The sequence below is a fragment of the Arachis ipaensis genome, chromosome B10 (genome assembly GCF_059453495.1).
Source record: "Arachis ipaensis isolate K30076 ecotype BB chromosome B10, ASM5945349v1, whole genome shotgun sequence".
Taxonomy (NCBI): Eukaryota; Viridiplantae; Streptophyta; class Magnoliopsida; order Fabales; family Fabaceae; genus Arachis; species Arachis ipaensis.
The window spans coordinates 98,888,743-98,902,296 of record NC_142435.1 but is presented as its reverse complement, the minus strand read 5'-3'; the positions used below and the strand labels follow the sequence as shown (position 1 = coordinate 98,902,296).

General features: G+C 36.3%; 1 protein-coding gene across 1 annotated transcript; it reads left to right on the top strand.

The window, feature by feature from the left end:
• Nucleotides 1-3,876: 3,876 nt before the first annotated feature.
• Nucleotides 3,877-7,724, top strand: LOC107621992 (serine carboxypeptidase-like 31). The gene is made up of 9 exons (XM_088492295.1): nucleotides 3,877-3,894; nucleotides 4,199-4,440; nucleotides 4,524-4,600; nucleotides 5,445-5,483; nucleotides 5,558-5,743; nucleotides 5,816-6,019; nucleotides 6,116-6,697; nucleotides 6,885-7,097; nucleotides 7,368-7,724. The coding sequence occupies exons 1-7, from the start codon at nucleotides 3,877-3,879 to the stop codon at nucleotides 6,244-6,246; spliced, it is 897 nt and encodes a 298-aa protein (XP_088348421.1). The 3' UTR covers nucleotides 6,247-6,697; nucleotides 6,885-7,097; nucleotides 7,368-7,724.
• The last annotated feature ends 5,830 nt before the right edge of the window (nucleotides 7,725-13,554 follow it).

Genomic DNA, 13,554 nt, shown 5'->3' with positions numbered 1-13,554 from the left:
CTCTAGATGGACTCAGCTGGATATCTTTTATGAGGGCTTATGTGAAATATCCAAGATGCGCTTGGATAATTCTGCAGGTGGATCTTTGCACATGAAGAAGACACCAGAGGAGACTATTGAGCTTATTGAGTTGGTTGCTAACAACCAATACTTATATTCCTCCAACAGGAATTCCTTGCACTCTGAAACCTCTCAGAAGAAAGGCATTTTGGAAGTGGAAGCTGTTAATGCTCTTCTTGCTCAAAACAAGCTTATGTCTCAGTAAATAAATCTACTTACTCAACAATTGAGTGGAATGCAAGTTTCAGCTATCAACACCCAAAATCCAAATCAAGAGGTCCCTTATGACATAACAGGTAATTTTATGCAAAATGAAAATTATAATTATGCTCAATCTTCTTCTGAACAGGTCAATTACATGGGGAGTGCTCCTAGAAATTCTAATAATGATCACTATTCTAAGACTTACAATCAGGGGTGGAGAAATCATCCAAATTTTGGGTGGAGAGAGTAACCTCAGAGGCCACAAAATTTTAATAATAATTCTCAGGGTGGTTTTCAACAGAATAATTTTAATAACCACCAGTTTCAGTCATCTCAGCAAGCAACTTCTCAGCCCCAACAAAACAATGATTTGGAAGTAATATTGGCAAGTTTTAGACAGAAAACCAGAGTATTAATCAAGATCTTGGAGATTCAGATGGGTCAATTAGCCACAAAAGTTAATGAAATTGATCAGAGGACCACTAATATCCTTCCTGGTAACACAATTCTAAATCCAAGAGAGGAATGCAAGGCTATTACCTTGATAAGTAGACAAGTGACAAGTACGGAAGCACAAGTTAATGAGGATCCACTTGAGAAAGAAGCTCCAGAGGAGGAGAAGGAAGAAATAGAGCACGTCCCTCCAAAGCGTGCGGACAACCCTTTCTCAGACTCTCTTGACACTTATCCTACATTGCCAAAGGCTCTTGAGTACAAGCCTAAAATGTCATATCCTCAGAGACTTCAAAAGGAGAGCAAGGACAAGCAGTTTTCAAAGTTCTTGGAAGTCTTCATAAAATTGCAAATAAATATTCCTTTTGCTAAGGTTTTGGAGCAAATGCCTCTCTATGTCAAATTCATGAAGGAGTTGTTGTAAAAGAAGAAGCCTTTAAAGGGAGATGAGACAGTGGTCCTGACTAAGAAATGTAGTGCCATCATTCAGAATAACTTGCCAAGGAAGATGCCGGATCCAGGGAGCTTTCAAATTCCATGCACCATTGGGAGCACAACCTTTGAGAAAGCATTATGTGATGAAGAAGTTGCAAATCCAAGAGGCACAACCCACAAGGATAGCATTACAGATGACAGACAAATCTATAAAGCTTGCATACGGATTAGTGGAGAATATCTTGGTCAAAGTGGGTAAGTTCTTCCTCCCAGCAGATTTTGTGATTCTTGACACAGGGGAGGAAGAGAATGCCTCTATAATTCTAGGAAGACCCTTCCTAGCCACTGGGAGAACTCTAATTGATGTAGAAGTGGGTGAATTAGTGCTTAGAGTCATAGTTGTCAGAACCGAACCGGTGATCGAACCGGTGAAGTTACTGGGTTACTGGGTCACTGGTTCAACCGGTGGGTCACTGGTCGAACCGGTTAACTCGGTATAATTAAATAATTATATAAAATTTAATTATCTTTTTATTATTAGTATTTTTATAAAAATAATTATTATTTTTAAATTTTAATACTTTATTAATTAGTTTATATTTATTTTATTATTATATTATTATAGGTGAAAAGTTACATACAATTGTTTTTTTGAGAAGTTGATATTTAAAAACCGTTGACTAGTTTAACTAAATATCATCTAGCGATTTTCAACTATCAACTTCATATGAAGACAAAAAATAAAATAATATATTAAAAAAATAATATTAATAGATATCAATTATCATATAATCATGAAAAAAAATAAATTATGATTAATTAAATTTTTTGTTTATCTTTTTAATTTATATATATTTAATAAAATTTATAGTTAAATAAAATGTAATTGATTTAAAAATGAGTGACTTTGAAATTAAAATAAATTGAATATAAGCGAAAAGAAAGAATGCTATATGTATTATAATTTGTATATTAATTGATGAGAATCACTTCAGCTTGGTGGTAGAAGCATGCTTGCTTTATGCTGGAGGAAGGGGTTCGAACCCCACTGGAGGCAAATTTTCTTGAAAAAATTTCCAAAAATTATCACAAGCCTTGACGCCTTGACACTTGGCAGCGCTGGAGGGTTTAGAGCACGGTGGAGTTGCAGATCGATAGTAAATTCACCTTCAAATCGAGCGGTTCGGACCGGTCCGGTTTTCGCCAGGTTTGACCGGTTCACACCGGGTTTGATCGGTTCGTACCGGTTCTTTACCTTAAACGGTTAGAAGCTTAGCCCGGACCGGTATTGGGTTCGGTTTACCAGTTTTTCGATCGAACCGGCCGGTCTGGTCCGGTTCTGACAACTATGCTTAGAGTGCATAATGAGCAACTAGTCTTTCACGTCTTCAAAGATATACATTCAGCAGGTGAAGAAGAGAGGTGCATTGATCCAAACCTTCAAGAACCCCCTAATGATGCACAGCAGAAATTGCAGCTCAAACCTCCTTTAGTGACAACCAATAAAATTTCTCCTGACATCAAACCTAAGTTTGGTGTTGGGAATGCATCATCCACAAAGGAGGAGGTTCCCAAAAAGAAGAAAAGGAGGAGGTTCCCAAAAAGAAGAAAGTACCCAGAGAATGGAGAAACAAAAAGATCCCCACTGAAAGTTTCTCCCCAGGAATGAAAGTGGTGTTGACTAGCAATGCAGTGTGGATTTATACAGTAAACAGAATCCTCTCTCTGGAGCATATTGAGCTAATTTATGGAGACACATGAAAGAAGTTCAAAGTAAGGGGTGAAGAGCTGAGCCCCTATGATCCTCCTCCTTAGAGGAGCTAACCGTCAAGCTTGTAACGGTAAAGAAGCACTTGTCGGGAGGCAACCCGATAATTTCGTATCTTTAGTCTATTTTTCGTAGTAGTAATTTTATTATTTATTTGATTTTTTATTGAGTTCTACTGTTTTTCTTTTGTTTTATGTGTATTTCGATCATGTAAAAATTTTAAAATAGAAATTAAACACTTAAAAAAATTTTTGGACGCTCTGGAGGAGGTTGATTCTGCCTGTCCCACGCTGAACTTGGAGAGTGTGATTTTGGTTGAAGCCCATGCTAAACTTGAGAAATTCTAAGTTCAGCGTGGTGATCGACATAAAAAAGGGAGAATTGGCTAAAAGTCCACGCTGAACGGAGGATTGCATTTGAAAAATACGGCGCTGAACTTGCCTATTTTCAAGTTCACGTAAATTCATCCTAGTGATATGTATCCTCATTGAAATCTCACCAAATCTGCACTTGAATGATCTTTCCCCAATCAGAATCCCCCTCATCTGGCCCCATTCAATCCCAAGATCCCTTTTTCTTTTACCCAATTACCCATACTCACTCAATATCCCACCAACTCACAACAAATCCTTCACCACAGCACCCTTCCATTAAACCTGACCCCCAACCCCTTCTATATATGTAACCAACCCCTCCCCTTATATATCTACGTTCCCCATTATATATACGCCCCTAGTTTATATTTATACACACACACATATATATATATACACACACGCCCCCAGTTATATATATATAAATAAATCAATAAATTATTAACTATATACACTACAAGAAACAATGTAATTATCGACGCCAAAAATCGACGGTTAACTTTTCCGTCGATATTTTTCGACAGCAAAGCCGTTGATAAAATAAAAGAGATAACCAGAAATAAAATATTAAAATCGACGACGATGTCGTCTATTATTTTGGTAACTTTCTAACTTCTAAATTCTATCGTCACATTATCGACAAAAGAGTGGCTAAAAATTTTTTTTCTTTAAAATCGACGGACAAGTTGTCTATTTTAATAATTAAAATATCGACACTTTTTGCCGTCGATAACTTTAAACGATAGAGATCTCTTTTCTAACTTAGATGGACGGTATAGATTTATTACATAAAATAGACGACTGGGATGTTGATTTTTATCATCAAAAAAATCACTCCCGCGTTTGGCTTCCCGCGTCCTTCGTTTCACTCATTTCCCCAAAATTTAACCCCAAACCTTCGTAGAATCAAAGTTCAGACTTCAGAGTGAGGCTTTTTCTTCTCCTCCATCACTTGAGAATAGAGATCAGAGATGGAATCAAGTCACATAGAGAGGCAGAGAGCAGAGCTTCTTCTTCTTCGACGCCTGAGAAAACCCGCCAGCCTCCGCCTGAACGCAGAGCGTTGTCTTCTTCTTCTTCTCCTCCGCCTGATAGCAGAGCTGCTTCTTCTTCTCTTCCGCCGAACCCGCTGTCGCTCCTTTTCATGTGAGTTCCTCTCTCTCTCTCTCTCTCTCTCTCTCTCTCTCTCTATCACATTGTGATTTGTGAATGTTCTTCTTCTTCCACAGACTCGTCGTTGCAATATCTTTGCCGATCGCCGTCCCTGTGAGCCCGATGCCAGAGCATGTCGCCATTGCAGCTTCTTGTAAGTTCCTCCCTATCTCTCTTTTATTATTATATTTATTTTTACAATTTTTGTATCTACTATTTTTATCATGAAATTCTGAATTTGTATTTGTTAAACCTAATTAGCATAATCAATTCATTACATTACTTCAGCTTAACTAGTTTGTCACAGTTTTACAATGTGATTAGATAAAATAAAATTTAAAAGAAAGAGTATTGTGGTTCTTGTGATAATCTTGAATTTGTTTTCCGACCAAAATCATAATAATAAAATCTTGATTTTGTTTATCAAAGAAAATAGTTGTTATTTCTATTACAAACCAAATAAATCATTGTTTATTTTTATAAAAATTCAGATGCCTTTACAAATACATGGTGGCAGATTAGGGTATGACGAAGAGTATTGCGGTTCTTGTTATGGTGCTGATGGCAATTGTTGTAATTCTTATGAAGAAGTTCAAAAAGCGTATAAAAGGAATGGGCGTTGCCGGAGAACTTGGACTTGTTTGATCAGTGTCAAAGAGAAGGGTATGTTCAGAGGGTAAAGGATGAAGAAGGTGAAGGATGCAATATTCATGGATCTCTTCAAATTAATAAGGTTGCTGGAGATTTTCATTTTGCAATTGGGAAAAGTATTCTTAGCCATTCAACTTCTTCATTTCTTGTTGATTTGCTTGCTTTACGAGATAATAATCATTTGGGAAAAGTATTCTTAACCATTCAACCTTCTGCGGATTATAGTAATAGACAAAGATATATGAAAGAAAATTTTGATCATTGAAACAGAGGGGTATTCTGCAACCTGCAGTTGTGTTGCTTTGTTTCACATTTGAATTAATTATTTTCTACTCTTTTCCTTTCAGGGACGTTCTGGTCATCATTCATGGACTTAACGAACACAGGTAGTCTACTAAGCTTTCTGTTTTTCTGATATATCCATTTTCATGTGATTGTTATTTGTTAAGGCATTTGTAAGATGATAATAATAATAATAATAATGGTGATGTTGTGAGAGGCTTACCTGGCCAGCCTGCTGTGGATTTTGAGCACTATGCTGGCTATGTTACTATCAATGAAACCAATGGAAGAGCACTCTTTTACTGGTTCTTTGAGGCCATTACCAACCCAGATGATAAGCCTTTGGTCCTATGGCTTAATGGAGGTAGTTAATCATAATCATAATATAATTAAAATCATGATGATGTGTTTAACTAATTGAATTTGTTGCATGCAGGACCTGGATGTTCTTCTGTGGGATATGGAGCAACACAAGAGATTGGTCCATTTTTAGTGGACTCTGATGGGCAGGGACTCAAATTTAATAACTTGTCTTGGAACCAAGAAGCCAACATCTTATTCCTGGAATCTCCTGTTGGAGTTGGCTTTTCCTACTCAAACACAAGTAGTGATTATGATCAATTGGGTGATCAAAAGACAGGTCCATTACTTTAAACTTAACATAATTAATACTATTTGATTTGTTACATGCAAACACATGCATGCATATCTTTGATTTGTAACTTGTTTGTAACAGCTAATGATGCTTACACTTTTCTCCACAACTGGTTCCTCAAGTTCCCATCATATAGAACAAGGACTTTTTACATAGCAGGGGAGAGTTATGCAGGTATTTATTCTATATATTCATTCATTCCTGCATCTTAGTTATTTGTTAAGCATCTATGTGGAGCCAACAATTCTTTTCTTGCTTTATTCACTCTCAATTTACCCCTCTGTTATATATTTTGTTTCTATTTTTTGTCTTTTTAATATATCATGCCTCGGCAATGTTAGCAGTATGAATTGTGATCTTAAGCAGGAGCTTGACAAGTTGAGGAAAAGGTTCGAGTTGACAGAAGCAGAGAATGTTTATCTGAACAAGTCAATTGAGAGAATGGACAAAGAGTTGCATGAAGCCAAAGACACAAGTTTCCATTTAAGTCATCAAATTGAAAACTCAGAAAATCTGGTTAAGAAGAAAGAAGCAGAACTGTTAGCAATGGAGAAAAGGATAAAGGCATCAGAGACATTAAACACCGAGTTTTGCAGAGCTATTGAGGAGCTGAAGATGGAACAAGAAGAATCAAGAAGGATCAAAGAAGATATGGACAGAAAGGTATAAAAACACTTGATTTGAGTTAATTGATTGAAGAATAATAAGATTCTATGAATAGTATTTGTTCATTTTATAGCTATTCCTAGCTCTCAAATGCTTAAAGTCCCTGTCATCAATTGAAAAATTGTTAATTTAGAGCATTTGCTTAAAGTCCCACTAATGTTTCTTATAATTCTGTTATCTTTAGGTGTGAGGATTATGCAATTTGCTTTTTGCTTTCAACCAGAATGGCATCACACAATTACATAGCAAGTGCCAAATCTGTATCTCTTTATTGTATAAGTTCAGGAGTTTCTCAATCTGCCATTGCTGCACTCTTTTGTAAAATCAATTTTGGAAAGAAGCAATTCTCTACTTGCTGTTTCGATTTTAGTCAACCTTGTTTGATTGACAAGTTCAGGTAAGTCAGTGGTGACATTTTGATTATCCTTATGCTAGTTGATCATATGGATAATCTGGGAATATATGTGACAACCTTGAAGATTTGGAGGTTTTTACAGAGCTTGTTTCCAACCGTTTACACCGTTATCATCTACATTCCCTAAAGAAGTTTTCATACTGTGTAGTATCACTGTATCAACCATATATTACTAATAATCTAATATGATATTGTTGAGGTTTTTTCTCTCTTTTTTTTTTGTTGTTTGACAAATGATTGTTTACTATCCAGAGTTGGCAGAGATAGATGGTGCCAGAAATTGGGCTTGTAAAAGTGGCGGGATACCAAAAAGCATGGAGATTTGACTCCTTAACATCACAAACTAGTGGATTTTTTGTCGCCAAGTTCACAAAAGTAGCCATTTGATCTTTCCTCAAAGAATATATAATTATTTATTTCAGTTGCCAAATAGTTTTAGATATGCTATTGCATTAGAAACATTCAAACAGGAAAGTTTTCCTTTGATTATTATCATCATGTAGCTTATTAGTTACAGGAATTTAAATATTGTTGTCCAATCATACGGTTCTTGAGAGACTGGCTTGCTGTATCTCTTTCCAAAATTAAAATTGATTTCAAATTTTTACATATATGATAATTATTAGTTATGATTATATTTAAAAGTTTATTTGCATTAATTGTTTACTATTTTTTAAATAGAAAAAAATAATTAAAACATATAACTATTAAAATCGACGGCAGAGTTGTCGCTTTTTAAGTTTAAAATAGACAAAAAAGCCAAAATATAGACACAGAATTTGTCGATATCTAAATAATTAAATCGACAGCAAATGTGTCAATTTTATTGAATTAAATATCGACGAAAAAGTTGTTGATTTTATTAAGCATATTATAAACGTAAATTTTGTCCATTTTATTGAATCAAATATCGACGAAAATGGCGTCGATTTTATATAATAATATCGACGACCGTGTTGTCGATTTTAATAAGGTAAAATTCTCAAACTCATATTATAGACAGAAAGACCGTCGATTTTATTAAATTATTATCGACGGCTAGGCAAGCCGTCGATTTTATTGGAATATTAAAAAATCGACAAACTTAATAGCGACCACTTCTGCCGTCTATTTTGCCGTCGAATTTTAATATTATCGACGGCTTAGCCGTCGATTTGGCCGTCGCTTTTAATGATGTTTCTTGTAGTGATATAAAAAATAATATATATATATATATATATATATATATAACAGGTTGTAATTTTTATCCTTTTTGTCCTTTTCTTATTTTCAGCTTCTTTTGCATTATTATTTGTTTTTACTCTTTCATACGTTTTTTTTGTCCCTCCCTCTTTTTAGTTTTTCTTTGCTTGGGGACAAGCAAACTTTTAAGTTTGATGTTGTCGCTTTACTTGTGGTTTTTCTGCTTATTTTAATGACACCAAAGGGAGGCGAATCATCTTCACGAAGGAACACAGCCTGAAGAATGAGATGGCCACTAGGATAACTGAGGTGGTTAAGTTCCTTTCATTCTATATTTTCTTCCGTTCTTATTATGATTAGGTTCCTGTTTTCTGCTTATTTTATCATTACATGATTAGCTGTTATTTCAATTCTTAGGTTCTAGTTTTATTTGCGATTTATTTTGTTATTTGATTTTTATGCTGAAAAAGAGTGTCTCATGTATTACTCACTGAGCTTGGAATCAAAAAGAAAAGAAAGAAGTGATATATCACAGGAGAGATTGAGTTTATATTTAAGATTAGTCTTGTTTAGTTAAATGTGGTGGTATTATTTGTGATTCTGAATGAATGACATGAACAGTGCATATTTAAATTTGAATCAAGAGATGTTGATGTATGAAGAACAGGAATTTAAAGAACTATTATGACTTCTTTGAAATAAACAAAAATTTAATCCTTGAAGCAAAAGAAACAGCAAAATAAATAAGCATAAGAGTAAGGTCCAAGGCTCTGAACATCAATGACTAGGGAGTCTGAAATAATCAAAAGCTCAAAGAGTTGTTTTTCTAGTCATATACTTGTGGTATGCTTGTTTCAAGTAACCTTTGAGACAGAATATTTAGAGTCGTGACCAATTACATTCAGCAGAGTATGCCAAAGGCTTTGAGTACCACTGTCTGGAGGTAACCGAAACAAAAATCAGAATTTAAGGAGAGTTTCCCAATCAAGTGCTTGTAGTGTTTCTGTGTCAAGTAAAGTTTGAGACAAAACATTTAAAGTCACGGCTAGGCTCAAGGTGAAAAGCACCAAAGAAAAGAGAATTAAAGTAAATTTTGCTGTGTTCAAGGATTAAACTGGAGTATAAAGATCAGAGAATTCATAATATGATCCGGATTATAATTCCGAATGACATTGACATTCCTCTAATTCAAAGGAGAGTGAGATGCCAAAATTGTTCAGAGTTACAATGAATAAACCCCATTTTAAGAATAGACTTGAGCATGACTAAACTCTCACTTCTCATACAAATTCACATCTTAATCATACACTTATTTTGGTTGCTTGAGGACAAGCAACAATTCAAGTTTGGTGTTATGATGCGTGAGCATCTTATCTATCTTTTCCTTGTGAATTTGCACCTGAGTTGCTAAGTTTAATCAAAATTTAAATATCTTTTAGCTACTATGGATGCTACTTTGAGTTGTACATAATTCTATTTATTTCAGGTAGCATTCGGAGAGATTTGACGGAGTTTTGTAGCAGAAAAGGGAGAAAGCAGATGATGCTGTCAATCATGACCTCTCTGCACTCAAACCGGAATAACTTGAGCTACAGAGGTTCAATCGATGTGATTCTAGTGGCATTAGAAAGCTAATTTCTAGGGCTTTCCAATAATATATAATAGTGCACATTTCTCCTCCAGCAACCTCTGCATCCTCCACGTTGAACTTGGTTTCTGCCAAGTTCAGCGTGGATTTGAGAACTCCCAGGGAAGCACTCGCTGCCTTCTCCAGGCTGAACTTGAAAAAATCCAAGTTCGGCGTGGATTCAAAGGAACATGTTAAAGACCACGCTGCCTTCTCCATGTTGAACTTGGAAAAATCCAAGTTCAACGTGGAGCTTAATGAATCCAATGGTCCCCACGCTCCTCAAGCCCTGCACGGATCAATCAAATTAATTTTGATTCAACTTTTATTTTATTTACAATTAGGAAAAGATATTATTTTAGTTTTAGAAAATATATTTTATATTAATTAGGATTAGATATAAAAGGGAAAAGAATCAGCCCTTCGGGCTTCTCTTCTCTTCTACCTCATTCCGCACTTTACAGTTTTTACGAATCCTAGTTTTCTCTCTGAACCATGAGCAACTAAACCTCCACTGTTAAGGTTAGGAGCTCTGTCTATTGTATGAATTGATACTATTATTTTTCTATTTTAATTCATGTACTGATTTATGATTCAAGAATTGTTTTCGTTCTTTATTTTATGAATCTGGGTGGAACGGAAGTATGACCCTTGTTCTAATTGAGTTCTTGTGTAACTTGAAAAAGCTCTTTACTTGAACAACGGCTTGGAAACATATTCTCCTAAATTTCTAATTATCTGGATTTAACAGGATACGTGACATATAATCCTCTTATATTTGGGTAATTAGGATTTTTGTGGCATATAAACTAGAATTGAACTTCACCCTCTAATTGGAATTAAGTGACCAAGGAATTGGCGGTTGATGAATTTTAGAGGAGACTAAAAAGGTCTAAGGAATTAGGGTTTAGTCACATATAGTTTGCCATGAATTAAATCTTGCATGATTAAAATAGTTAGTAAGAAAATTCAATCCAAAAAATAGATATCTCTGAAGCCTTAACTGTTTCTCCATATATATTTCACAACTTGTTTACTGCTTGCTTTCTGATATTCTGAATTTACTATTAATGCTTTTGAACCTTCAAACACCATTTTCTGTTTGTCTAACTAAGCAAATCACTTGACCATTGTTGCTTAATCCATCAATCCTCATGGGATCGACCCTCACTCACCTGAGGTATTACTTGGTACGACCCGGCGCACTTGCCGGTTAGTTTGTGGGTTATAAATTTCGCACCACTCTTGCTGTTGTTTGGAGGAGTTGTCTTGGTTTCTGTGCCAAGATCATTCAATGCTCTTTACGAGTGATTTGAAAGCACAGAGGAAGGTCTATTGTGCCCCTAGCTTCTTCGCACTTCTTCCTCTCCCCTTTCAATTATTTTTTCATTTTTGTAACAGCTCTTTTCCATTAATCATATTTCTCCTTCATTTTTACTTACCTTCTCATAACTACTACTCCCTCTTTATCATTTCTTCCTCTTCTTCTTCTGTGATTGCTGCTCCCATCTTTGCCCCGTTTGCAAATCTCTGCACCACTTCCATTTTCTATTTTACCATTTTCATCTTAAATACTAATAAGTGAATATTTTTGCGTTTAAGTTGCTTTCATTTCCTGCCATTATCATTAGGGGTGCACATGGACCGGGTGAAGCCAGATTTGATGTGACCCAGATCCGACCCGAAATATACACCGGGTCTATTTATTAGACCCGAACCCGGCCCTAGACCCGATGAAACCAATACACTTTCGGGCCACAATTATACCGGGTGAAAACCGGGCCGTTAACATTACATTACGTTGATACCTTCTTGTAAGCTAGCATGTAAAAATATCCAAATTTTCAAGACTCCAACCATTATTTAACATGGTAAAATTCATTTAGAAAAATATAACAAAAACCAACCCTTCTTCAAAATTAAAGCATAACTACAATCAATACTAAAGCATAACTACCATCAATACTAATATTGTCTAATAATACCAAATATTTAAATCAATACAAATAACACAATATTATGTATTAGTCTAAAGTCTTATGCATTCTAAACATTAACTTATAGTCTTATAATGACTAATAACACAAAATATTAAGGTTTACAATACTTAAATTCCACATAAGAATAGTCATGATCCATCGCTAATAACACAAAATATTAATTGTGTATGATGACGGGCCACTGGGCTGACTTCGGGTGACCCGAGCTATGGTCCGGACCCGACCCGAAATAATGACCGGATCTATTTTTGAGACCCTTATCTGGCCCTAAACCCGATGAAATCACACCAAATTAGCCCTTAAAGTGTTCGGGACCGGGCTGGGCCTTCGGGCCGGGCCGAGTCATGTGCACCCCTAATTATCATTATGCTTTCTTCATTGTTGTTGCCTTTTGTTATGAAAATTAACATTATAATTTAGGCTAGAATGGGTTTAGCTTCTAGGGGGTGTTGTAGGTTTTCTTGTAGTTTTAGGCCTAAAATGGTGTAGCATAGGACATTAGTGCCATAGAAGAACATGTTTTAGTTTTGGCTTGTGCCGAACTTCCGACTTTCCGTTTTAATTTAAGTGGTGTCCCTACTGTAGATATGGCGCAACGACCTCTCGTAAATCGTTACGCTTGGTGTATGACCGATGTTATGAGCACATCCTCCATGGTGACCGTGGAGGATTTACAGCTTCGCAACTCGGGAGCGTTATGCTGGGGTGGTCCCAAGGAAGCCAACTATGATGTTTTTATGCCGGCCCCCATAAGCGTGTTTGCCAACTTAACCTCGAGGCTCCCCGGGTTCTTGATTGGATGTGGGCGTATAAACCCATGATCACTTCATTGGGTGTTCGGCTTCCATTTTTCCCCTTCATCATGGATCTCATAAACTGATGTAAAGTTTTTCCCTCGCAACCTTCACCCTAATAGCTGGGTTGCCATCCAGTGCTTCGAGATAGTATGTGAGTATTTGGAGCACCCGGCCTCCGTGGAAGTCATCCTCTATTTCTTTCTTCTTACAAACCCCTCCCGAGAAGGTAAACATAAAAAGTGCTGCCTCTCCTTCTAGGCTGTGCAAAACCGTTGGATATTCGATCTTTGCGAAGATTTTTTCACGGTTTCAAGGAGACCTTCTTCAAGGTGAGGCCGCCATCCCTTCTGGCTTACTCTTGAGGGAGAATGGCAGATCTCGATATACTGGAGTTTCAGTGCCAACTTGAACTATATGATCAAGGTAACTTATGACGACTTAGGTCGGCAGAACCAACAGATCGCCAATGTCTTGTCGGCAATTTTTTGTTCTAACAACCTCAACCCCCATCACTTGATGGGTGACTGGGAGGCCGATCGTGATTGTGTGAGTAAGATCCTTCCATTTATTGTTATTCTTCCATTTTTTCGGTGTGTGCATTGCTATTTTGTTCCCGATTTCATAAGTTACTTTTTTCATGACTTAATTTTTTATAGCTTGTTTTTCTCATCCTTTTGCAAATAGGGAGGTTGCCGGGCACACTTCTTTGAGCTGTTTGATGACTCATCTTTGCTTTAGAGATGATGAGGATAGCTCGGACACCCCTACCCCCAAAATTAAGGTTCCCCCCACTGGCAAGGGTGAAGTTCAATCTCAGCCTCCCCCCTCATGTC